This window comes from Onychomys torridus, chromosome 7, assembly GCF_903995425.1.
Source record: "Onychomys torridus chromosome 7, mOncTor1.1, whole genome shotgun sequence".
Classification (NCBI taxonomy): domain Eukaryota; kingdom Metazoa; phylum Chordata; class Mammalia; order Rodentia; family Cricetidae; genus Onychomys; species Onychomys torridus.
The window spans coordinates 115,619,080-115,644,258 of record NC_050449.1 but is presented as its reverse complement, the minus strand read 5'-3'; the positions used below and the strand labels follow the sequence as shown (position 1 = coordinate 115,644,258).

The 25,179-nt window shown below is 44.1% G+C and overlaps 2 protein-coding genes across 5 annotated transcripts in view; one reads left to right on the top strand and one right to left on the bottom strand.

Moving 5' to 3' along the window:
• Window positions 1-2,349, bottom strand: part of Exosc7 (exosome component 7) — a 39,536-nt gene extending 37,187 nt beyond the window's left edge. For both annotated transcript variants that reach the window (XM_036191995.1, XM_036191994.1), the window contains exon 1: window positions 2,248-2,349. In XM_036191995.1, coding sequence (XP_036047888.1) covers window positions 2,248-2,304 — 57 coding nt within the window. In that variant the 5' untranslated portion in view covers window positions 2,305-2,349. The remainder of the gene's footprint in view (window positions 1-2,247) is intronic.
• Window positions 2,350-2,362: 13 nt separating this feature from the next.
• The window catches only part of Zdhhc3 (zinc finger DHHC-type palmitoyltransferase 3), a 49,993-nt gene continuing 27,176 nt past the window's right edge, over window positions 2,363-25,179 (top strand). For 2 of the 3 annotated variants that reach the window (XM_036191991.1, XM_036191993.1), the window contains exons 1-2: window positions 2,363-2,580; window positions 16,425-16,754. In XM_036191991.1, coding sequence (XP_036047884.1) covers window positions 16,449-16,754 — 306 coding nt within the window. In that variant the 5' untranslated portion in view covers window positions 2,363-2,580; window positions 16,425-16,448. Of the gene's footprint in view, window positions 2,581-3,529; window positions 3,601-16,424; window positions 16,755-25,179 lie in introns of those variants that run through there. The other variant, XM_036191992.1, reaches the window with a different exon arrangement.

Below are 25,179 nucleotides of genomic sequence, written 5' to 3'. Positions count from 1 at the left end.
AGGGCAAAGGGTTAAACAGGGAATGTGCTGGGGACTAGTTTCAGTTCTGAATGGTTAGACTGAGCAACTGATGGCTGACTTCTCAATCTTATCATTAAAGACCAGACTCAGATAGAAATTAAGCTAAAAGGTAAAGCCATAGAAAAGGAACAGAAATACAGAAAATATCAGCTGAGCTATGTCTTTCTCCAACAGCCAAAAACAAAGCAATGTAATAGCTTTGACAGAGCCCCAAGAGGAAAGCCTCTTTGAAAGCCTAACAGTTTGGCTATGAGGTTACAGTTATAACACTCAGTAGGATAGACAAGGAAAAGCCCACTGAGCTTATAGCTCGAGTGGCCACCCGAGTTACTACCCACCCTCAACAGGGTCAGAGGTAAGTGCCACATAGAAGGTGACCAGCTCTTTCTGTAATAAACCACTAGCAGCCCAGACCAAGTCTCTCAGTGGAACTGGATCTCTGGTCTAATTAAGAGCTGTTAGGCTAGCCCAACATAGTAGCACACATCTTTATATCCAGCACCCAGGAGGCAGAGGCAGGTAGATCTCTATGAGTTTCAGGACAGCCAAGGGTATATAGTGATACTCTGTCTCAAAAAGCAAAGAGTCATTAGGACATGATGTGATATAGGGGATGGAGAAGCCACACAAAATTAAAGGTACAGGGGTTGGGGGCAGCTGCGCAGATTTCACCAAGATGGAAGGGAAGCAAGTGGCCACTGAGAAAGAATATAGTTTGGCAAAGAAAAGCAAACAAATCACCAGAGATAGTCACTGACTATTATGAGAAAAGCTACTTTGAACCTGTATAGAAGTTTTCCAATTCTTACAATGAACCCACTTTTTCTTCGGGTCATTTAATATTTCCTCAATTTGAAGAATTTAAATTTCAACAGCTCTTAATGCAGTCACCATGAAGACTAGTGATGTGGAATGAATGGCTTAGGACAAAGCCACATTTCTGACAAAAACAAAAACAAAAAAACAAAACAAAAAACTGAAAGGGAAGCAACACCCCCACCCCCACCACGTTAAGATTCCCTCACAACACTATTCTGCATTATACCCCACTACTGCTAATCCTGAACTGAAAAGCTAATGAGTTGTGGGTTTGGATTTTATTAATCAGGTTTAATAATATGCAACCTACTGACTAAATATTGGCATTTCTTCTCTATAAGGAGCACAGAAGATAACAGTATGTTATATGCTTTTAAAGACCATGGCCTTCACTTGCATTATGGAGTTTAAATGGTAACAGGATGGCTACATCCAAGGTCAACTGCAGAGACAAGACTTGCAAGATATCAGACAGATGGTTGCCAAGTTAACACTCTTCTCTTGAATGCACAAAAGTAGAACTGAGTCTTCATTATGGTATTCATTATAGCTACCCAGAAATCTAAGCTAAAACAGAAAAATCAACAACTATACCACTGTCTAGCAGTCTGCTTTGAAATCAAATCTTCTCAGCCAGGTGGTGATGGGAACACAATGAATCCCACACCAGCCTGGTATACAAAGACCCCCACCCACCCTCCCACTCCCCACAAAAGAGAAAAGGGCTGGGAATGTGGTTCAGTGGCAGAATGCCTGCCTAACAAACATGCACAAGACCATAAGGTTCAATCCCCAGTACCGCCAAAAGAAAAACAAATCACTCTCCACTCTTCTCTATTTGTAAGCAATACACATGTGAGTGTGATTTTTCTTGAGACTGGGTCTGTATAGCTCAGGCTGGTCTTAAACTCCTGATTCTCATCTCCACTTCCCAAGTGCTGGGATTACAGGAGCTAGCCACCAAGGCCTTGTGCATGCTAGGCAAGCATTCTACTACTGAGGTTCCCTTCTTTCCTTCCTTTTTTTGGGGCGGGGGATGGGGGTGCTGTTAGTTTATATTTTGAAAGCCTTTCTCCCCCTGATGCATAGCCTCGATATCTCTCGGTGCAAAAGTCTGCAGACGTCCATTACGGACCGAGATTCTAGTTAGAGGATCTCAGGCACAGGCCCCTCGGTTGCAAGGAGGCCATAAGAACATTCCTCCATTAAGCAATAGCCTTAGGAGACACCCACTGCTCCCTGACCGGCTAGGAATCTCCATCTCGAGAGCTGTAGAATCAAGGCATGCATGCTGGATGCACGCTCGCCTCGGGCCGCACTAGGACTCGGAGATTCGGTCTTGGCTACGCAGCCGCCCCGCACCTCCTCCCTCAGCGCTAAGGCTTGCACCGCAGCCGCCACCGCTACCTGCACTCCATGAACGATGTAAACCTTCTCAGCCTCGCTTAGCGCCACCGACGCCATGCTGTTCAGCTCACCACGCGCGCTTACGCGTCATCAGTTTGCGCCCTTCCCCACGGTGCCTGAGCGTCATCAGTCCGCGCGGTGGCCGCTCCCGCAGCCGCGGCTGCCGCCACCGCCTGGAGCTCCATGGGCTTCTCCTGCGCGCCGCCCGGTGTGAGGCCGAGTCCGGCAAGCCGCGGCGCCCGGTGCCCGAGCCATCGCGGACGCTGGAGGCTGGGCTCCGGGATAGGGGCAGCAGCTGGCGGCGCGGGACTGCAAGCTGCCTTCAGGTTGACGGTCAGTTTGGAGAGGAAGCCCCAGGAGGGAGGTGCGGGGCCCCAGCCGGGACTCGGTGAGAAGCGCGCACCCTTGCGCGCTGGGGCCGGAGTCGAAGTAGCCGAGCTCGTGCACGTGAGATGCCTCAGGAAGGCGGAAGTGGTGCTGCTCATGAGGGAACGTCTTCTAAACCCCCTTAGTTGGTCCCTAGGATGGCTGAAAAGACCCTGGATCCCTCGTTAAGTCACTCTGGTTGGGAAGGGTCTGAGCTAGGAGTGGGGCTCCCGCTCCTCAGTTTGTTCACTCCTCCCTCCACTCCAGAGATCGATCTTTCTGTTGTCTCTTCCCTTATCCCTTCCTCCCTTACTGCCCATCATCAAATAGTGACCCAGGGCTTTGTGAGTTACCCTTGCCTCATGTGTTGCTGGAGCATTGCCCCAGAGAGAGTAGGGAGAGTGTCTTGGCGCTTCGGAATGCCTTGATGGAGGGGATCGCTGAGGGAGGTGGTTGGACAACTGCCTGGAAAAGAACCGACCCTGGGAGGAAATGGGACTTGGATATCTAGAAAGAATGCCTCCAAGGTGAAGCTGGGGTCATCGTGGGAGCTCTTTAAGAAAGAGAGATAGTATATGAACCGAGCTTTAAAGGAACCGTGTGGGGAAATGGAAGGAATTGGTTGAAAAGTCACTTATCTGATGATGTTCTATTTTTTGAGGAAAGTAACCCTTCACAGCTTAATCATCAAGAAATAAAAGTGGGAGCCACACAAACGCCTTTAATCCCAGTGCTTAGGAGGCGGATCTCTGTGAGTTCTAGGCCAGCCTGCTCTATCTACATAGTGAGTTCCAGGACATCCAGAGCTGCATAGTGAGACCCTGTCTTAAAGAACAACAACAAAAGAGGTGTTTCTTCGATATGCCTTCACAGCTAACTAAATAAACAGAACTTCTGACCATAGACTCTTCCAGGGCAGAAGGGAAGTCTCCTGGAAGCATAGCCACAGAACAAATAGTGGATTAATGGCTATAGTGGGATTGTCAGGTGAGTCAAATGTCTGACTATATTCCTAGGTCCTGAACTGTTAACTGTTGAGCCCTCAAATGGATGGTCTTTTCTCATTGATAGACTGGACATGAATTTCCTGGGTTCATACATAGTACTACAGGTGATCCTGAGAGAAGACTTCGGGCAGGGTTGTACTTTGCCCTCTAGAGTAACTGGGAAAGGCAAAACTGGAAAGGTTTTTTTTCCTTTTGTGGAGAAACAGGTGCCAAACGAAATACAGCACCTACACTTTATCTCTGTGTTTGGTTGGACAATTAGATTCTGTGTGAGGAACTGGTGAAATAATAATGACTCCTGCTATTAGTTAGGGTACCTTGTGCTAGAAATTATTAGGAAAATAATCCATTTTAATAGTATATGGTGGGGAGCAGGCTGAAGATTGGAAAGATGATAGCCAGTTGAAAAGTCAGTAAAGACACTGGAAGAAAGGCTGAGTTTGACTACCATGGAGCCATTTTCCTGGCGGGGGAGGGGGGTGGGGGGGAAGATCTTTCAACTTGTCTTTAAAATACATAATAGTGGTAGAACACTGTCATGTGCCAAGGCCCTAGGTTCCCTCCACAGTACCACACATATACAACACACCCTGCCCTGACAACCAACAACAGGTTCTTTGTGGAGAAGGGTCAGCATTATTTATTTGGTGACTAATTTTATGAGTGATATCTGATATTAAGTTCAGAAAGCCTAAGGACACAAACAGTGGAGTTTATATTCTCTGCTAGAATGTTGGTAACATCTTTATTCCTCCTATATGCCACGAGATGATTTTCATCATATTCATTAAGTTCATTAGACATCTTTAGAGTTCATCAACTTGTAGTTCTTTTTTATTGAAGCAATTCAAACATATTAGAACCAGAAAAAAATAAAAGAACCAAGGATGGCACATTATATTGTGTTATACCAGTTTGCTTTTCCATTTCTCTTAGATTTTTTGTTTTCTGTTTTGTTTTGTTTCATGCTGTTTTGTTGCTGTGTCTTTTATAAAACTCTGTGCTCTATTAATTTCCTATGATACTGTGTGATGGTTTTAGTGTATCAGAAACTTTACAAAGATTCACTTCTCAAAATAGCCCTATGAGGACAATTTTAAAGTTTGGAAAACAGGCACAGAAAACATAAGTGTCTGAGCAAAGTCACTGATCACATAACTAATAAGTAGCAGAAGCAGGATTTGAGTGGAGGCTTTGTAGCTCCCAAACCTGCACTCCGAAATGTCACCTTCTATAGCACCTCACAATCTGTGTGTCATCCATCACCTAATGCATAAAGCCCATGTTTGTCTATCATTGAGTTGTATCCCTAAGCCAATGGGTTTAATTTCAAAAGCAAGGATGGTTGTTCTAGCATGAACTCACTTCTCTTGACTCCTCTTTCTAGAGCCACATGGATTGTGATGTTGATAAGTCTTGTGCCTGTTTTAGCCCACCTCATCAGATAAATGAAAATTTTACATCGAACAGTAAAGCTAAACTCCAAGTAGCTAAGAAGAAAGCCCTCCAGAGCAGAGTCTGATAGATCTGGAATGAAGGAAAGGGTCGACTGTATAATGTACATGCTTGGAGAGCCAAACATTCAGGAAGTGTTCTAATGCCTATGAATGCCTGACATTCTCATGGGACCTAAAGACATGAAAAATCAGGCACTTGCTTAAAAGAAGTTTAGGATTTATTGTAGCTGAGGTGTTCAGGCCCTTGAGCTAGTGCATGAACCAGACAGTGAAATGAAATGCTTAACTGAGCCAGTTAGTAATTAGGGCTGTAATAAGGTGCTAATTGTGCAGGTCAAGCACCAAGCACAAAAGAGAAAGAGCTGCTGCTAACAGCAGTAACATTACATAAAGCAGAAGTAAATAAGTCCCACCCACCCCTGGTTCATTAACGCTATAAAAGAGCCTGGAGCACTACTGTGAACTCTTAGAAACTCAGCAAGGGGGTAAGAACTGTTTCCTTTGCATACTTTGCATTTGTCCCACCTGGCCTTGCATGAGTACTAGCTATAAACAGCCTTTCATAATCTAACCATGGGTCTGTATGTCTTGTCTTAGATCTTGTGATTTAGGATTATAGTGATAGGAAACTTGATAGCAATACATGAGCCATGCATATTTCCCATTAGAAAAAGGGTTTGCTGTGTTTCATTTTAAGAGGCTGGCCAGTCTGAGTCTCATGAGATCATATGTGAGAATGAGTCATACATCCCAATTTCCAAGTGTAGAATACACACTTAAGAGCTGTGCTCAGAGTCTGAGGTCTAAACTGAGGGTAATACTTCAGTATTGACCTAGAAGGGAAAGGAGGTTGACACCATGTTGCCTGTAGTTACACCTTTGAAAATCGTTTGCTTTCCTCTTGGGAAATTTCCTGGGACACTTGACCAGGTCAGATGAGAAAGCTAGAGGCAAATATTCTTGCTTTCATCATCTCAGCACTTCAGAAAAGCTAGGAAATCATATTTTTATAGTCTCCTCCAAACTGTAGCCTTCAGGATGCACAAACACTTGATTGAAGTCTAGATTTTCTTTGCTGCCTGAGGACATTGGTGGTCTCCCATTTGGGGCCACGGGGTGCTGGAATACTTTTGGGTGAGTTCCATTTCTTACCTTAACAAAGTAAGGCTAGTATTCACTAGACACAGTCCTTCTGTAGTAAGTCTTGACCTTGGCGTATAAAGTATTTCCAGACTAAGTCAGTAGCAGAGAATCCAGAAAGACAGGTTGGTTAGGAAGATACAGATCTGTAGTGAAAAGACTACTAGGCTTCTCATGCTGTAGGTTGGGCTTTGCTGTTGACTTGCTTTGTGTCTGTAACCTTCTAGCCTCACTTTACACCCAAACTAGTTTCTTGCTAGCTTGTAAAATTCAGACTATATCCTGGATGTACAGAGATTTAAATTATTGTCTAGATAGCTCAGTGGGTAAAAGTGCCAGCCACCAACTCTTAACAACTGGAGTTTGACCTCCAGAATCCACGTAGTAGAAGGAAAGAAATGACTCCTACAAGTCCTCAGACCTTTACATGCATCATGCATGATTTATGTACACACAAGTAAATAAATGAATTTAAAAGTAAACACTGAGCAGACAGGACTCTTGAGTTCAAGGCCAGCCTGATGTTCATAGTGAGTTACAGATCAGGCCAAGCTATATAGTGAGACTCTATCCTAAAAATGTAAAAATAAATAAATAAATATTGAAAATGGCTCAAAATGGTGTTTAACTTGGAGTGCTTGTTTGTAGCTAGAAGTTTTCCTGTCCTGCCTGGTCCCACAGCTGTTCAGTCCCAAATAAACACACAGAGGCTTATATTAATTACAAATTGTTTGATCTATGGCTCAAACTTCTTGCTAGCTAGCTCTTTCATCTTAAATTAATCCATTTCTATTAATCAGTGTTTTTCCACGTTGCCATGGCCTTATCAGTCTGCTGTCATGTTGATCCTTGGGCAGTGGAGCTGGCATCTGCTCTGACTCTGCCCTCTTCTCTCTGTGTCTCTCTTGGATTTCCCATCTGGCTCTTATCCTGCCTTACTATAGGACAAAACAGCTCAGCTTCTTTATTAACCTATAGTAGCAACACATATTCACAGCATACAGGAAGACCATCCCACAGCACTTATTTGTTTGTCTGTTTGAGATAGGGTGTCTATGTAGCCCTGGCTGTCCTGGAACTTTCTGTGGACCAAACTGGCCTCGAACTCACAGAGATCTGCCTGCTTCTGCCTCCTGGTTGCTGAGATTAAAAGCATGCACTGCTACATCCAGCCTTTGGGCTTTTAAAGACATTTATCATTTTGTAATATTTGGTGGTTTTTATGCTGTTCTTGTTTGTTAAGCTGTTTGAGACAGTCATGTGCAGCCCAGGCTGTCCTTTAACTCACTAAATAACCTAGGATGATCTTGACCTAATGATTTCCCTGCCTGTACCTCTCAAATGCTGGGACTGTAGGCCTTTGCCACTACACATGGGTAGGTGCTGGGGATTGAACCCAGGACTTTCTGGGTGCTGAACAAACACTCTAGCAACTGAACTAAACCCTAACCTCTATTTGATGTAGTTTGATAATGCTGTTTACACTTGTGAAAACTAAAAATGTTTGGGAAAATCTAACAGAGACAATTACTAGTGCGTTTCTTTTTAATATTAGTAAAGGATAGGGAAGGGGAGTTAAGCTTTTGGTCTCCCCCCCCCCCCCCCAAAAAATCTAAGAAATCAGCAAAGAAAATGTTGAATTTGGCATTGACAAGATTTCAGGATCGAATCCCTGCAGGGACCTTTGCAGTTAGCTTCATCTTTGCCCCCTTTTTCTGTAATCCTAGCACTGGCTGGGCTGAAGCAAGAGGACTGCAGGAGTTTGAAGCCAACCTGGATGTTTCAGGTTCCCCCATGAAGCTCTTCCTCCTGCCTGGTATAAAGGGGGAACAGCAAAGACTTTGAAAGCTAAACTCTCCCCTCTTGAAGGCTAGTGCAGTTGAAAGGCTATTATTTCTAATCCCTGCAAGCTTCTGCTTTTAGTACTTAACAAAAGTCAGACCTTTCTTTGGGTGATGTCACAGTAGCTGTGTATCTGCACATGGCACAATGTGAGGCCAGGGGCCATCCTCAGCACTCTCAGGTGGGAACCTTTGCTTAGTTGGACTTTGTCTAACATGGGTGGGCTTTCTCAGAAAAAGCTGTGTACAGACACTGGCCCATTAGGAAGTAGTTTCCAGCAGATTGTTGGTATTTAGTCTTAGACTGACTCATGGCTTAAGTGTCATGGCCTTCCCACCTCCTAGGTTAGAGTAGAATCAGTCTTCTAGATGTTAGGTTGCTGTTCCTCCAGGACACTGCATCATTCTAGAATGCTTTTGTTCAGGCCTGCAGCTTTTAAAACTTATGCAGGGGGCTAGCCCACCCAATAGCACCTGCTCTTCATACCATATGAGGGCAAGATGGCAAAACTGTAAGTAACCCAGGGCCTTGGTGCCAATATTGATGTCCCTCCCCTTTTTTGTCTTATTCAGTGGTTGTGGTGAGCAGTTGAAAGCCAGCTTTGGAGGTGGATCCTGTCCCTACTGCTTCCTGGAGATGTGAACTTAGCCAGATTCTCCATGCTTCAGTTTCCTCATCCGTCAAGGAAAGAGGAAAGTGGGCTTAGTGCCTACAGGATGGTATTCGTTTGAGGATGAGACAGCACTGGTGCCTGCCAGTTAGTAAACACCCCCAACCCCCAAATGTAGCAACAGTTTAGCCTTTTGGAAGCTACCCTGAGCAGTAGAAGACAGTTCCTTATCAGGTAGATGATACACTTGTTTATAAAGGGCTTTTCAGACTGTGAGGTTATCTTACTCATTGGTATGTATTCTTATGTAACTGGATTGGTGATTTATTTATTGTTCCCAATAGGAAGAATTTCTTTCTGCATTACAGACTGCCTACAAGGGGTCACTTCAGGGCAGTTGCCCTAGCAACCAGTCTAGCAGATTGCAACAGGTACTGTTGGCCAGTCTCAGAAAATGAGTTACTCTCCTCTCTGGTCATTTCATAGACACCCCAACAACTCCTTAAGCTTTGTTTCTGAGCATTGAACAGGCTGGCTCAAGTTTAGAAGAGGGTCTAGTCTAGCTAGCTAGTCTCAGTGGGTCTCCAGGAGGCTGTGTTTCAAAGGACTTGTAAAATGGATTCTGGAAGAAGGAATCCTTTATTGGTTTGGTTGCTTTGCTTTTTGTTGTTGTCGGGTGAGGCAGATATTGAGACCCAGGCTGGCCTAGACCTAAAGAGATATCTTTCTATAATCTGTTGGACATTTCCAAAATTTGGAAATGTAATGGTCAATTCATTGGAAAAAAAACATTTGGCTAAGAATAAAGGCAGAGTATGATGTGGCACACCTTTAATTTTAGCACTCAGAGGAAGAGGCAGATGGATCTTATGAGTTCAAGGCTAGCATGTTCTACATAGTCAGTTTAGGCCTTGTCTCAAAAACAAACAAACAAAAAGAAAGTGGCCAGTTGTGGGGCCAGACAGGAAACTTGCCTTATCATTTCCTGGTTTTTGGTGAAAGTTTGGGGCACAGGTATGGTGTTAACTTTTTTCCTCTTTTTTTTTTTTTTTTTTTTTTTAAACATTATTTGAGGGTTGAGTATGGCAGGCAGGGGGAAAACAATGCTGATTGTGTGGAGTTCCCATAAGGTAAGATAGCTAGGTCTGCCTGCCTGCAGACCTTCCCTGGTAGGCCATGAGGCAGCAGATAAGGTACCTTTGCTCTGTCAGGCTGTGGCCACACCTTTACCTTTGTGGAAAGTTTAGTGATTCATTCTGTTATGTTAATGAAATGTTTCAAACATAGCAATTTATTGTTCATTACTGGACTTTTGGAGTCTCGTCAAAAAATGGTCATACATTTCACAATCATTTGGGATCCTTATACAAATTTAGGTTAAGTTTAGCTCAGATAAATGAATTTTCTGCTTGCCCAGTTAATTCTCTTTTTTTCTTTTTAATATTTTATTCATTTTTATTTATGCATATGTATATATTTGATGTGGATGCTGGGAATCTAACCCAGCTTCTCTGAAAGAGCAATAAGTACCCTTAACCACTGAGCCATCTCTCCAGCTCCTTCCCCCCCACCCCCAAATTCCCATTCATTTCTAAAGCATCTAGGGCCTAGGCCATTCCTACCCTTGAAGCTGCTAGACTAACTTGTGAATAGATGCTTTTGTAGAAATTGATGATTGATTCTAAAATGGCCTAAAAGAGTTCAATATCATATTCTTAAAACAGTTTCATTAAACAATGGAGGTTGATGTTAATTCTCTAGGTACATTTCAAGAGAGTTATGAAAAGATACCACAGTGTTTGAGATGACATTTTAAGTGACTGTGAGGATAGACAGTCACTTAACTCTGAAAGAAACTAGTTTAAACGGAAATTACATGTTTAGGATGAGTTTAAGGGGAAATAGCAGCCAGGCCCTGTCCTCCCACAGCATCCAGCATGGGAACCAGCCTAGAGCCTCCCATTTAGGAGTTCCTGCTGCTTGCTGATGTGCAGAAGTGGATGAAAAAGATTTATCTATATAGTTTCTACTTGTAGAGACCTAAATGGTTTAATCATGATATTTGTTTTGTTGCTATTGCATGTATATTTAGATGATCCTTGTCTTTAAAACTACGGAAAAGAATTGCAAAAGATTTGAGTTAGCTTTACCAGCTTGACTGATTGTCTTGTTACCAAGTGTTTCTTTCCACAAATCCACTTTCATGCTGTTAAGGAATGCACTTGTGGGTGGAGAACTGGAGTGGGTGTAATGTTTTAGAAACAAAATCTTCACACGGTGCTTTAAAAGGGATTCTGAGGATTTGGTATTAGACCTGTCTGGAGCATTTCATGACTTCAGGACTGGATTGTGCCTTAGGAGAGCAGATGAAGTAGAAAAGGGCCAGGGGTACTTGCTGGGATGAAAACAGTAGCATATGGTTGTTTTCTGCTTTTGTTATTTAAATATAACATTTTTATTAATACTTTTGAGAATTTGTGTGTTTTATGCCTTTGACTCCTGTCCCTAAAGCATAGACTGTGACTAGGTTTTTTGACCAAGCAGTAGACTGATAGGGATTTGCCCTCCTCCAGCAAATAATCATAAACCACAGCCATGGTAGCTGAACTCTGTCTGCCTGTGAGTCCAGCTAAGCCTGAATAGTGGATCACAGTGGTCAGGGTCTGTGAGCCTGGCCTTCACACAGCTGTTTTCAGCCCTGGAGCTGCCTGTCTATGAACAGATGATCAGCACATCTCAGGAAGCAATCAGCAGTCAAGCCCTAGGAGCTCTGGGCTGCAGGATCCACTTCACACAGTGCCTTTGTATCTGTCTGTCTGTCAATCTGTGGTAGAAGGGCATGCTTGCTGTCAGGTACAGTGAAACCTGTGCTGTATACATGGCTCTGTACTGGAAGAAGGTGGTTTGGGTTGGATTTCTTAGAAAGTTAGCACCAATTTCAAACATTTTTAGCTTTGGTTGAGCCTTTAAGGACATTTTTACTTAATTTTTCTTACAGATTTTCTCTCTCTCTCTCTCTCTCTCTCACACACACACACACACACACACACACACACACACACACACACACATAATATAAATTGCTAAACAGTCTTATAATAAAAACCCAGAGCCAGATATTGGAGTGAAAGCTGAAAGATCAGATCAGAGAAGCAGAACAGCCAGCCACTAGTTTACTTCTACAAAATACTCAGCCTCAAGGAAGTGAGTTCCCATTTCCTCAGGCCTTATATACCTTTCTGTGTCCTGCCATATTACCTGGGATTAAAGGTGTATGTCCTTCCCAAGCAGAGACATGAGATCTCAAGTCCTGGGATTAAAGGTGTGTGCCACCTCTGCCTGTCTCTGTTTCCAGTGTGGCCTTGAACTCACAGAGATCCAGATGGGTCTCTGCCTCTCAAGTGTTAGGATTAAGGGTGTGTGCCACTGTTGTCTGGCCTCTATGCCTAATTTAGTGGCTGGCTCTGTCCTCTGATCCCCAGGTAAGTTTATTAGGCTACACAATATATTGGAGTACACAATATATCACCACACACCATCTCAAAGTAGATTCTGATGTATATTTTACCATCAAGACTATGTACTAGCTTGGGGGCTGAAAGAGTGCTTGTTGTTCTTCCAGAAATCCTGAGTTTGTTTCCCATCATCCATATCAGGTGTCCCGTGGTCCCCTGTAGCTTCAACCCCAGGAGATATGACGCCCTCTTCTGGCCTCTTCAGGCACTTGAATGTTACATGCACACACAGACCCACACACACACACAGTGAAAGACTGGGAGCCCGGCACTCCTGAATGCCTTCCTCCACTCCGAGAATTACGTGTTTCTTGCCGTAGGCTTTGTTCCTTTGCCTCTCTGGGACTCAGGCATTCTTCTACTGAATGAGAATAATTTCAACTGGGGATTACTAACACATGGAGGGGGAGCGCCTTTTGATGCTATAAAACAGCTCAGAAAGTAAAGTATAGGTCACGAATTGAGATTAAGAATGGGTTATTTTTCTCAGAAAAACTGGTAACCACTTAGAGGAACAGATAACCTAGTATCACCAAATAGGACCAGAGCCTGTTACTCAAGTGTCGTCCTGGGCTCATTGGCTTCTCAACTCATCTGTCTTATCTGTCAACAGTCAGGCGGCCTTGCCAAAGGGTGGCATGGTCCCTTGCAACTGCTCCCTCTCCACCCCAACACAGTCTGTATGCACAGCCTAGATGCCCAGCCTTCCCTGCCAGATCTCCAGGTCTTCCTCACCTGTGTCTTCTCATATTCCACTCTTCATGAGTTCTTACCCTGAGCAAGCTTGTTCATCTCACTCTGCATGGGGGTCTTTGCTTTGTTGCTGTTTTGGTACTGCTTGCCCGGTGTTGTGTTGGCTGTTTGTTAGTCAACTGTTTGACATCTTCATTCACTCAAAAACTTTGAATTTGAGCACATGCCTAGGCTGCAGAGTTCAACAAAATGGAGCTTGTAAGTCAGCAGAAGAAAATAAATGAGCCCAGTCTTCCCAGATGGGGGAGGGAGAGCCAAGCAGGGCGGTTCCCACATTCCTGCCCTCACATCCCAGGGGAGTTGGCAGGGGGATGCTGTACAGTTCCTTGCATACAGTGGCTGCTCCTTCAAGATCATGCTGAGTTGAGTTGAATGAAGAGAGGAGACTTCAGACAAGAAGGATAAAGGGACTAGGAGAGGACCCTAGCAGAGACAGTTCCTCTGAAGATATGGCTGGCCTGCAAGGAATGGTGTTGGGGGTGCACCTCCTGGGTCTCCCCTAGACTGAGCACCCAGCTTTGCCAGACTCCTTAGAAGCAAGGACAAGTGAGGGGAGGTAAGTCCTTGTCAGAGCTGCTGTTGAGCTGTAAGGTTAATCGAAATAAGAAAGAAGGGTCTTCATCTGCCTTGTTATTGGAGGAAGCTGAAGGGAACACATACACCTTTTTTCACATTGAGTCCCTCTGAGGCAGAAGCAGGAGGATTGCCACAGTTCAATTGGCTAGTTCAAGGGAGGGCTATTAGAGCTATTTCCATTACTCTGGAGAGGCCAGGTGTTAGGGAACCTTGCATGCACTCTTGGGATATTGTGCTGAGGCAGGAGCAGTGTTCCCTTCTAGTGTGCACTTGATCTCCTCTCTGTTTCTTTTCTCTCTTAAATTTTTTTTATGGTTTCCACTAACCATCCAATTGATTGACAGGTGTTTCTGCTTTGAAAGAAGTCCTAGTTAGCCAGGCATGGTGGTACATGCTTTTTAACCAGAGGCAGGCGAATCTCTGAGTTTCAGGCTAGTTCCAAGGCTACATAGCAAGACCCTGTCTCAATCCTCCACCCTTGCCCCCCCCCCAAAAAAAAAGGCCGGGGGAAGAAGCCCCAGTTGCTTGGGGAACTTTGCTTGTGTAGAAGGGCCTATTCCTTAGTAAAACAATGTGCAAAACCTTAGTGTCTTTGACACCATTGTTACATATACAACTGAGAATGAACACCTCCTGAAGGGCAGAATGAAGTTAACCACCTGTGTCACTGGAAGTTTATTTTTAGTGGTCTCCCATTTATAAAAACTACAACCCTTGTGATAATTGGAGTACTAGCAGAGATGACAGGAGGATGTTCTATCAGGGAGTTGGAATGTTTTGTAACTGACCATCTCTATTGTGGAGGAACCTGAGTCATGATGGTCTGTTTCTTACTTAGTGGTTGACACTTAGGGTTCAGCAACTTTTCTGTAAAGACTCAGAGTAAATACTTAAGACTCGCATGTTGATACAGCTCACACCTTAGCCGGGCAGCTCTCCATCATTAATGCTGAAGCCACTAGAGGAAATCTGTAGGAGTGAGTTTAAATGTAACTAGAGCACAGGTGATAAACATGCAAATCCACTCAATGGAAGAATGCCTGCCCCTGGAGAGTACTTCTCTTCTATTGGCCTTTTGACTCCTTGTGCCATATTGGCTGTTTATTGGATTTGGGTTGTAGTTGAATGGAATTCAGGGTTTTAGAATTTACTGGGCACAGGTCAGTTCCCAGACATTCTTGGTCTGCAGTTTCCTAGTGTCTGTTCAGTGCTTCAGAAGGTGAATTTAATCTTTTAATGCTGTTATGTTGTTCAGGCAGCACTGAAGTGTCATTTTCCTCCGGAGAGCAAACATAAGATTTGCTCTGCTAGAAAATCCTGGTTGATGACCAAGAGCCATTGTGTGATTCTGCCTGAGAAAGTTACTTATTCTGTGTGTGTCACAACGTTGTTCCCCAGCACTGTGTAAAACCTGCTGTAGGACAGTCACTCTAATTTGTTACTCTGATGTTCCTTTAGACAGGCACATGGTTCATACTTAGCTGCCCATCTGTCTTTAATCTTGTGCTACATTTGGAGCAGAGCTGGACTATGTGCATGATCAGCCTGAGCAACATTTCACTCCACCCTTAGCTTTCCCAGACTTTCATGGCCATGCTCTGTTCCATCCAGATGTTCTTTCTAATAAGGAAAGAAGGAGAATTAGAAAGAGTTAAGGATAGGGTAACAGAGCCATTGAAAGCCCAGAGGCTCATGGGGCCAGGGTCATTTCTTCTACTGTAGAGTGACTTTACTCTCCAAAGGCTGAGCTGTTACTTGCCTGCCTACCACCTGTACCATGTGTTGTTTTCCATGGTTTCTATATTGGAGAATGGACTTCTCACTGAGAATTCTGGTTGGTGCTGCAACAAGTTAGCAGCTGAGATGAACAGAGGAGGTCCACTCTCTCTGTCCTGTTGTCCATTGTGGATGGATAGGCATGCAACATTGATTCTTAGTTACTTCTCTTTAAAAATAATAATAATTATTATTATTATTTAGCCAGGCATGGTGGCACATGCCTTTAATCCCAGCATTCTGGAGGCAGAGGCAGGTGAATCTCTGAATTCAAGACCAACCTGGTTTACAAAGCAAGTTTCAGAACAGCCAGGGCTATTACACAGAGAAACCCTGTCTCAAAAAAACAAAACAGTAATACAAGTAGTGGGTTTCCTTACAGCATTTTCATGCCTATACTTTATACTTATACTTTGTTCTGTTTCATCCCCCAGTTAGTTATTGCATCTCCAGAGATCAGTATTGTAGCTCTTAGAAAGAAAGTTGCTTACCCATCACTTTTCCAATGGAAAGTATGTCTTACCAAGAGAATACTTGTGGGTGGCCAGTAAGCTATGTAGAATGTTCAATATGAGCCCCTCCCCAAAACCCTCTAGCTCTGGAGCCAACAACCCTGGCAGGGGCAGTGCTTTACAGGGGAGGAAATAGTGTCTTGTAATAGGAACCATGAATACACTGTCCAACATCTCTACTCTTTGCCCCATCACTCACAGAGAGCAGAGCTCTTGTCCTAGGAAAAAGCAAGCCATTTCAGATTAGTGCTCGTCTGTTTGACAAGTGATTTCCCCAGCGTTTGCTGTCCCAGATTTAATTTAATGGACTATTTGCACAGCGGTGCCCTCCTAGCCAAGGAGACTTGGGCTCTCGTCCCACCTCCAGCAGCCTGTATTGCTGTCTGATCTGTCTGCCCTTGGGCAAGGCATTGCCCTGTCAGGTCTCTTCATTCTCACCTTCCATATGAAGGTTTAGGGAAGGTGTTCTTGCTTTACAGTGGCAGGGACAGGGAGGACAACCCTTAAGTGAACAAGGTGCTCAGGCAGTGTTTGTGCAAAATCTGCACATACACACTGTGATTCACTTGTGAAGTCTTCTTATTGCTAAGATAACACCATATTTCTGCTTCCTTTCCTTTCAGATGCCAGTATGGACAGAATAGCTTATGATGCTTATCCCCACCCATCACTTCCGAGACATTGAGCGGAAACCAGAATACCTCCAGCCAGAGAAGTGTGCCCCACCTCCCTTCCCTGGTCCTGCGGGAACCATGTGGTTTATCCGTGATGGCTGTGGCATTGCCTGTGCCATTGTCACCTGGTTTCTGGTCCTCTATGCGGAGTTTGTAGTCCTCTTTGTCATGCTGATTCCATCCCGAGACTACGTGTACAGCATCATCAACGGAATTGTGTTCAACCTGCTGGCCTTCTTGGCCCTGGCCTCACACTGCCGGGCCATGCTGACGGACCCCGTGAGTATGTCTGGGCTTGTTTTGACCAGCCCACATTCTATCCTTCTGGCCCCTGGCATGGCCATAACCTGCATGCTCCCCATAGACCTTGGGAATGTGAAAAAAAGACAGCCAGGGCTGGATGGAAAAGTGAGCTGCCTCTTGTTAGGATTTTTGGGACTCTGACCAGGGAAGAGGGGCCAGTACCTGTATTAAAGCAATATGGGGTAGGTTGAATGGCACTGTCTACACATTGCTGTATATATTTGTTGAGCCTGTTGTGTCAAGGGAGGGAAACCCAGCCTCTGTTTGGAGGATGCAATCAGATAACCTTAGAGACTGGGCCAGATGGTCATAGCAGAAAACATTCTAGGGGAACGTGAAGAAAAAAGAGGACTGAGTTGGGCTGGCTTGATGTTACAGCCACATCCAGTTTCAGGACCTGCATGAATTTAGCCTTCACTTAGCTTGCACAAGAGTCCTCTTTTTCTCAGTTGAGTAGGGTGGCACACACCCTTAGTCCCAAGGAGGCAGAGGCAGGTAGATGCCTGTGAGTTCGAGGCCAGCCAGGGCTACATAATGAGACACCTTGTCAGGGGGAAAAAAAAGATTCTTTTTTTCCTGAAAAGCTGTCCAGGCCTGTTTGGCACTACAGCAGACACCTCTGGGTATCTGTGGGTAAAAGTTGTCCCATTTAGTGACTTAGATAAATATATCAAGTGAGGCAAAGGCCCCTGAATGTTTTTATACCCTGATGTTAAACCCTTCTGACTTTTCATTGTGTTGTATGGGAAACAACCACATGGGTAAAAGCCCTCCTGTGGATTAACTGTTTTGGTATGTGGGTGGTAGCCATTAAATTAAAAAAGAGAAAATTCTGCTAATGGCCACACAGTTTCTGTTAGCCCCAGAAAAGCAAAGCACAGACCACAGGCCTGAGTCAGTTCCCTTCTTGAAGGTAGATTGTTAGTCCCTCCCAAGGAAAGGCAGTTTCCTCCTGGCTCAGTTACCTGTGTGGCTGGTCCAGATAGAACCACCTGAGGCTTTGTATCCTGGGACCTGTGGACTGGTGCTGATGTTACTTACCTACAGGAGAGTAGAACAATCACCAGCTGAGGAGGTGAAGCCCTTAGGTTCTTGAAAGTGCCCCATACACGAGGGTATAAAAAAAGCTTAAGAAAACTAAGGATTTATTCAGAAATTTGTGTGATGCCCTTGCTGTTGGAGATAATGGAGGAAATTACATTCTTCTGCTCAGCTCACAGTTCAATACCAGCTCTCATGTCAAGATGCCTCTATTGAAAAGACAGGTGAGGACAACCCTGGCAGAGGAAGTGTAGCTTTCTGTGGACAAGGAAGGGTGTCAGTCAATCACAGGTTGGTGGTGAGAAGTGAAGAGTAGAGGGTCGGGGGAGCCTCCTGTGCAGAAAAACAGGCAGTGGTTCCTTTAAGCATTTGGTTGTTGGGTTGGGAAGACCACTGGGGATATGGATTTATCTTTGGTGTCTGTGTGGTTATGAAAGAAGAAACATAGGACAGGAACGAGTTTAGAGCCCCAAGAAATTTTTTTTTTTTTTTCGAGATAGGTTCTCACTATGTAGCTCTAGAACTCACTGTGTAGACCAGGCTGGTCTCAAACTCACAGAGGTCCACCTGCCTCTGCCTCTCAATTGCTAAGAGTGTGTGTACCACTAACTTTGGCTATAAGAATTCTTAACTAGCCGGGCAGTGGTGGCTCATGCCTTTAATCCCAGCACTCGGGAGGCAGAGCCAGGCGGATCTCTGTGAGTTCGAGGCCAGCCTGGGCTACCAGGTGAGTTCCAGGAAAGGCGCAAAGCTACACAGAGAAACCCTGTCTTGAAAAACCAAAAAAAAAAGAATTCTTAACTAAAGAGTGACAAGACCAGAGTATCACTGGACAAGGATGGCTGTAGCAATAATGTGCAGGGCCCTGCTGGGCACTGATGAGTGGATGAACATTTGTGTTGACTGGGTGCCAGCCCTGCAAAAGACTGCTTCATGAGCAGCAGGTACCACTGAGAAAAAGGCAGACAGAACCCCTCTGGAACTTCATATTCCAGTGATAAATGAGGTGATGGCTGTAATTGCTAATTGCTGTAAGGACAGCAGAACAGCAACAGGAGGGTGTGCTGGGCTTTAAAGGGGCACCCTATTAGGCCAGGATAGTCCCCTCTCCATGGTGATGCCATCGGAGCTGACTTGAATAGCATGAAGCTTCAAGCCAGGGCATAAGAAGATTTGCATGTAGATTCAGGCAGAAGAGAAAAGAGGTGCAGAGACTTGAGCATGGAGTATGAGACTAAAGCATGTGAACAGGGAGAGTGAAAAGGGCCACAAGACAGGATCATGCCAGACCTTGTAGGTGAGATAGGTATAATGGCATTGTGTTCGTAGTCAGGCTCAGGTGGGAGCTGCAGAAGGAGACTAGGGCATTGGCAATGGTTTAGAGAAGACATGGCACTGACTTGGATCTTGGTAGAAGCAGAAAAGCTGTTGGATTTGGAGCTTATTTAAGCCACTGATTCATTCTTAAGTCTGACTACACAGTAAGAATTCCTTAGAGAGATTTTTTAAAGTACTGGTGCCTGTCCCTTGCCCTCAGGGGTTCCACTCTACTCAGTCTTGGGGCAGAGCTCTAGGTCTTGACACACTTGAAAATGCCCCTGGGCCCCTTGAACTGACCCAGGGCTGAGAAAAGCTGACAAACGGAGATTGATCACAAAGGAAACCTTCAGCTTGGGCAGGAATGACTATGGATGCTAGTGCCACTTGTTGCAGGAGAAAGGATGGTAAGGATCAGATTTAGGAGGCCAAACAAAGCTTCTCTGTGGCAAAACTGCCATAGATTAGGTACAAGCAGAGACGTTAGGTGAGCCAGTCAGGATCCGAGGGCGGAAGATAGACTTGCCGTCAGAAACCTGTGCTTTCCTCCTTACTGAACGGAAGCTTCTCGGGGGACCTATTCAGGCAGCCCTGCAGAAGAATTTTTTTCTGAATTTTACCTTGTTGTGTGACCTAGCTTCCAATCCTAGGTAGCAGTCATAGGTTTCTTTCCTATTGCTGTGATAAAATGCCCTGACAAAAGCAACTTGGGGAAGAGTTTAAAGTTCAGGTTACAGCCCAGTATAGCAGGGAAGTCAATACAGTAGACAGTCAGAGGCAGAGAACATTAGACAAATGCATGTATGTTGTGCCAAGCTTACTTTCTCCACTCTTACCCAGTTCAAGACGTAAACCCAGGGAATGAGTGATGCTGTCTGCCTTGGAGTAGGTCTTTCCACATCAACTAATGTAATCAAAAGTTATCTCTCCCATCCCTCAGACGTGTTCAGAGGTCAACAGGATATAGACAGTCCCAAATTAAGACTGTCTTCTAGGTGATTCTAGACTGTGGCACTTAAAATTAACCATCACAGTAGGCAAGAGCCACAGTCCTGAGTACCAAGAAGCTCTCCATAGATATAAATGAAGAATCTGTCCTAGAACTACCATGAGTGAGGCAAACATTTCAAAACAAGCCCCATCACAGAATCTTCATGCTTCTGTCTGAAGCATGTGATGACTTATGAAAACCCCTGTGTAAAACAGTGAAGTGCAGCTGTAGAAGTAAGGCCTGCAAGGTACCACCAGGGCATGCTAGCTCCTAGGAAGCATAGTCTGGAGTCCAGATCTCAGGTCAAACACAGATCAGCTAGGGGCTTCTTGTTAGTCAGCAAATGGAGTCTGTTTCTAGCATGGAGTCACGGTGTGTTCTGGGAAGTTTCCTAATGGAAAGGAGATAATATTTTATATCTCAAGAATTCATATTGTCCATAATTTTTGGTGAATAGTTTATACCCTGATTTTATAAACAGCATTTGCATTATATGTCATTTTGGTTAGCACTGAAAGGGGTGGCGGGGAAGGTAGAGAAAGGGAGGCAGGAGAAAAGGTATCACGGTCTACCACCAGATAATTACTGTATCTTTCCAACTTGTACCTTTTCACTCCAGATGTAACACTAGAGCATTACAGCCAGGATGGCTTTCTGGGCCATTTATCAGTTAGTTGTTGACTCTAGCACAGCAATAGTTGGGTCCACACAGCAAAGGGAAGAGAGAAATTACTTCCAAGTATATGAAAAGCAAAATTGGTACCATTTGAAATTGGGGAAAAAATAGGTCTTTCAACAGAGAGAGGACAGCTGGACCAAGAGGCACATGGACGCCTCACTCAGACTCTGGGTGGAGGTGTGTGGTGAGAACAGACCATGCTGTGTGCTGTTCTTTCCCACTCTAAGGTTGTGTGATGTCACCCACAGCACTTTTCTATGTTCTGGAAATCTGGAATGATTCCACAGGAACTCATCCTGTGGTTATTTCCCCAGGTCCAGAGTGTATCATTGGGATAGATATACTAAAGTTGGCAGAATTCCCATGTTGGTTCTCTTACCTGTGGGGTGAGAGCAATTATGGTTGAAAAAGCCAAACGGAATCCATTGGAGTTGCAAGGAAAATAGTGAACCAAAACCAGTATTATATCTCTGGAGGAATTGCAGAAAGTAGTGCCACCATCAAGGACATGAAAGATACAGGAGTGGTGGTTCCTGCCACATCATCTTTTAACTCTCCTATTTGGCCTGTGCAAAAGACAGATAGATTATGGAGAACAGTAGTTGACTATCACCAACTTAATCAAGTAGTGATTTTGACTGCAGCTGATGTACCACAACCATGTGGTGTTGTAGCATGAATCTTAAAGGTACTTATTAATAAAATCAAACCTGAGGCCAATTATTGGGGTGAATGCTGGAAGATCAGAGAAGCAAAACAAGCCACAGCTACCTCACCTTGCCAGTTTCTCAGCTGATTCTATTTCCTCAGACTGGAAACCTCTGTGTCCTCATCCAGAATGAATCTCAGCTGAACTATGCTGCTCAAAGCCTGAATGCTTAATCAGCCAAATGCTTCTAGTTTCTGGTCCTCACATGTTATATACCTTTCTGCTTTCTGTCATCGCTTCCTGGGATTAAAGGCTCACTTCTTGGGATTAAAGGCGTGTGTCACTATGCCTGGCTGTATCCTTGTGGCCTTGAACTCACAGAGATCCAGACAAATTTCTGCCTCTGGAATGCTAGGATTAAAGGCGTGTGCTACCACTGCCTATCCTCTATGTTTAATATTGTGGCTGTTCTGTACTCTGACCCCAGATAAGTTTATTAGGGTGCACAATATTTTGGCGAACACGATACCACCACATTTCCCCCTTTTTTGCCTAAATTTTTAAAAAAGCTTATAACTAATACAAGAAAAACTATCCAATAAGTATATACAATATATACAGTCAAGAATTACATTAACGATGTCTAGTCCATTAACATTTGACAGATTCAGATTAAAAACTCCATTATATATATTAACAATATCCAGTCCAGTAACATTTGATAAACTCAGACAAAAAAAAAAAATTCATTACTTATCCTATTATCCTATGTAAAATAAGTAGTTCCTTTTTTTTTGTTTGTTTTTGTTTTTGTTTTTGTTTTTTTGAGACAGGGTTTCTCTGTGTAGCTTTGTGCCTTTCCTGGAACTCACTTGGGAATGGAGGCTGGCCTCGAACTCACAGAGATCCTCCTGGCTCTGCCTCCCGAGTGCTAGGTTTAAAGGCGTGTGCCACCACCGCCCAGCTGAGTAGTTCCTTTTTAAAAGTAGATTTAATAATTGACCTTTTTACCTTATCATGGTGTCCTCACTTGAGCCAGTTAAAACATCTTCTGGTGTGTGATATGCAGCTTTTGATCTAGCAATGCCTTCTTCTCAGTACCTGTCTGTAAAGACCCCCTGTAGCATGAATCCTAATTGATCTTAATAATAACCCACAATCAGATATCAGGGTGAAAGCTGAAAGATCAGAGAAGCACAATAGCCAACCATTAGTTCTTACTTCTACAAAATCCTCAGCCTGAAAGAACCTGAGTTCCTGTCTCCTCCTGCCTTATATTCCTCTCTCCACCCAGCCATATCACTTCCTGTCTCCACCTCCCTACTACTGGGATTAAAGGCATGTGTGCCTCCCAAGTACTGGGAGCGAAGGTATGAGATCCCAAGTGCTGGGATTAAAGGTGTATGCCACCACTGCCTGGCCTCTATGGCTAACTAATGGCTGGCTTTGCCCTCTGATCTTTGGGCAAGTTTTATTTGTTAGAGCACACACAAAATATCACCACAACCACCAGAAGCAATTGACTTTCAGTTGGCCAGACCATCAATATCCCTTTGCAGTTTTACCTCAAAGGTTGTTAACTTTCTATCCCTGTGTCATAACCTAGTTCAAAGGGAGCTCCAACATCTGTTTTTCCCACAAAATATCACACTGGCCCAAAGTATTGAGGACATGCTGATTGGACCAAGTAAGCAGGAGGTAGCAACCACTTTGGACTTGTTGGTAACACATATGAACATCAGAGGATAAGGAATAAATCCAACCAGAAATTCAAGGGCCTTCTACATCAGTGAAATTTCTAGGAATCTGGTGGTACAGAGCACATAGAGATATTCCTTCTAGGGTGAAGGATAATTTATTGCACCTGGCCCCTCCTACAACCAAGAAAGAAGTGCAACTTTCATTGTGACTATATGATTCTGGAGACAGCACATTCTCCTTTTTGGTGTGTTACTCCAGTCCATATACTAAGTGACTCAGACAGTTGCTCGCTTTGAGTAGGGCCTGGAATAGGAGAAAGGCTGCTATGCAAACTGCTCTACCTTATGGGCTATATGGTCCATATACAGTAATTGAAGTGGCAGTGGTAGATAGGGATGTGTTTTTTGGAGCCTTTGGCAGTGAATCCAACACTTCCTTTCCAGCTCCAGATACATCCTGGTTCTGCATTCTGCAACAGTGTCTTTCCCAGAGAAGACACTGAAAACTGAGGCACAGCCCCTGCTGCTAGGAAGTTCAAAGCCACATATTGCACAGAAGAGACCTTTGGGATTTTGGAGTGAGGCTCTACTATCATCTATAGACAACTATTCTCCCTTTGAGAGACAGCTCTTGGCCTATTGGGCCTTAGTGGAAACTGAATGTTTGACAGTGAGTGTGGTAGTTTGAAAGAAAACGCCCCCCAAAGGAAGTGGCACTGTTAGGAGGTATGGCTTTGTTGGAGTAGGTATATATGGCCTTGTTGAAGGAAGAGTGTCATTGTGGAGGCAGGCTTTGAGGTTTCATATATGCTGAAGATACCACCCAGTGTCTCAGACCACTTCCTATTGCCTGTAAGATGTAGGACTCTCAGCTACTTCTCCAGTACCATGTCTGCCCACATACTGCCATGTCCCACCATGATAATGAACTGAACCTCTGAACTGTAAGCAAGCCACCCCAACAATAAGAGTTGTCATGGTCATGGTGTCTCTTCACAGCAGTGGAAACCCTAAGTCAGCTACCAGGTTATCATGCAACCTGAGTTGCCTATCATGAGCTGGGTATTCTCTGACCCACTAAGTTATAAAGTAGGACTGCACAGCAGTAGTCAATTATCAAATGGAAGTGGTATATATGTGATTGGGCCCAAGCAGGTTCTGGAGCACAAGCAAGTTATGTGAAGAAGTTGCCATTATGCCTATGGTTTCTAAAGGAGGCACCCTTGAAGATAGCCTGGACTTAGGAACTCCTCCTATCTTGGAGTCCTTCCTATGTCCCCACCACCTTGCTTTCTCCACTACTTCCTTTCCAGCTCCAGATACATTCTGGTTCTGCATTCTGGGACAGTATCTTTTGTAGATGTAACAGTCTTATTAAATAAGAAACACAGAGCCAAATGCAAAGTTAAAAGCCCAAGAAGTCAGAGCAGTAGCTAAAACCTTTCTTACCCTTCACTGCCATTGCCATCCTTCCCCTCAGAAAGAGCTCTGCTTCCTGTGTATCTGTCTTTTTATTGACTTTCTATTCTGCTTTCTCATTGGTTGTAAACCCAACCACATGACTTCCTCGTCACTGCCTGTCTATATAGACCTCCAGGTCTTCTATGGTTGGTATTGAGATTAAAGGCATGTGTCTCCATGCTGGCTGTATCGAGATCTGCCTGTCATGTGATTGGGATTAAAGGTGTGTGCCACCACCGCCTGGCTTCTGCTATGGCTTGCTATTAGCTCTGACCCCCATACAAGTATTTATTTATTAACATACAAATAAAATCACATTTCAGTACAAATAAAATATCACCATATTTCTCCTTTTCTATTTTAATAAAAAGGAAAAAAGTTGTAACTAATATAAGAAAAACTATATACAAAAGTATAATAACTATATACCATATATACAAGCAATAAATACCTAAACGATGTCTAGTCCATTTGCATTTGACAAATTCAGAGAATATAATTCCATTGTCTATCCTATTTTGGTAAGTCCAAAATGTACCTGATTCACTTTCTATCCTAACTTA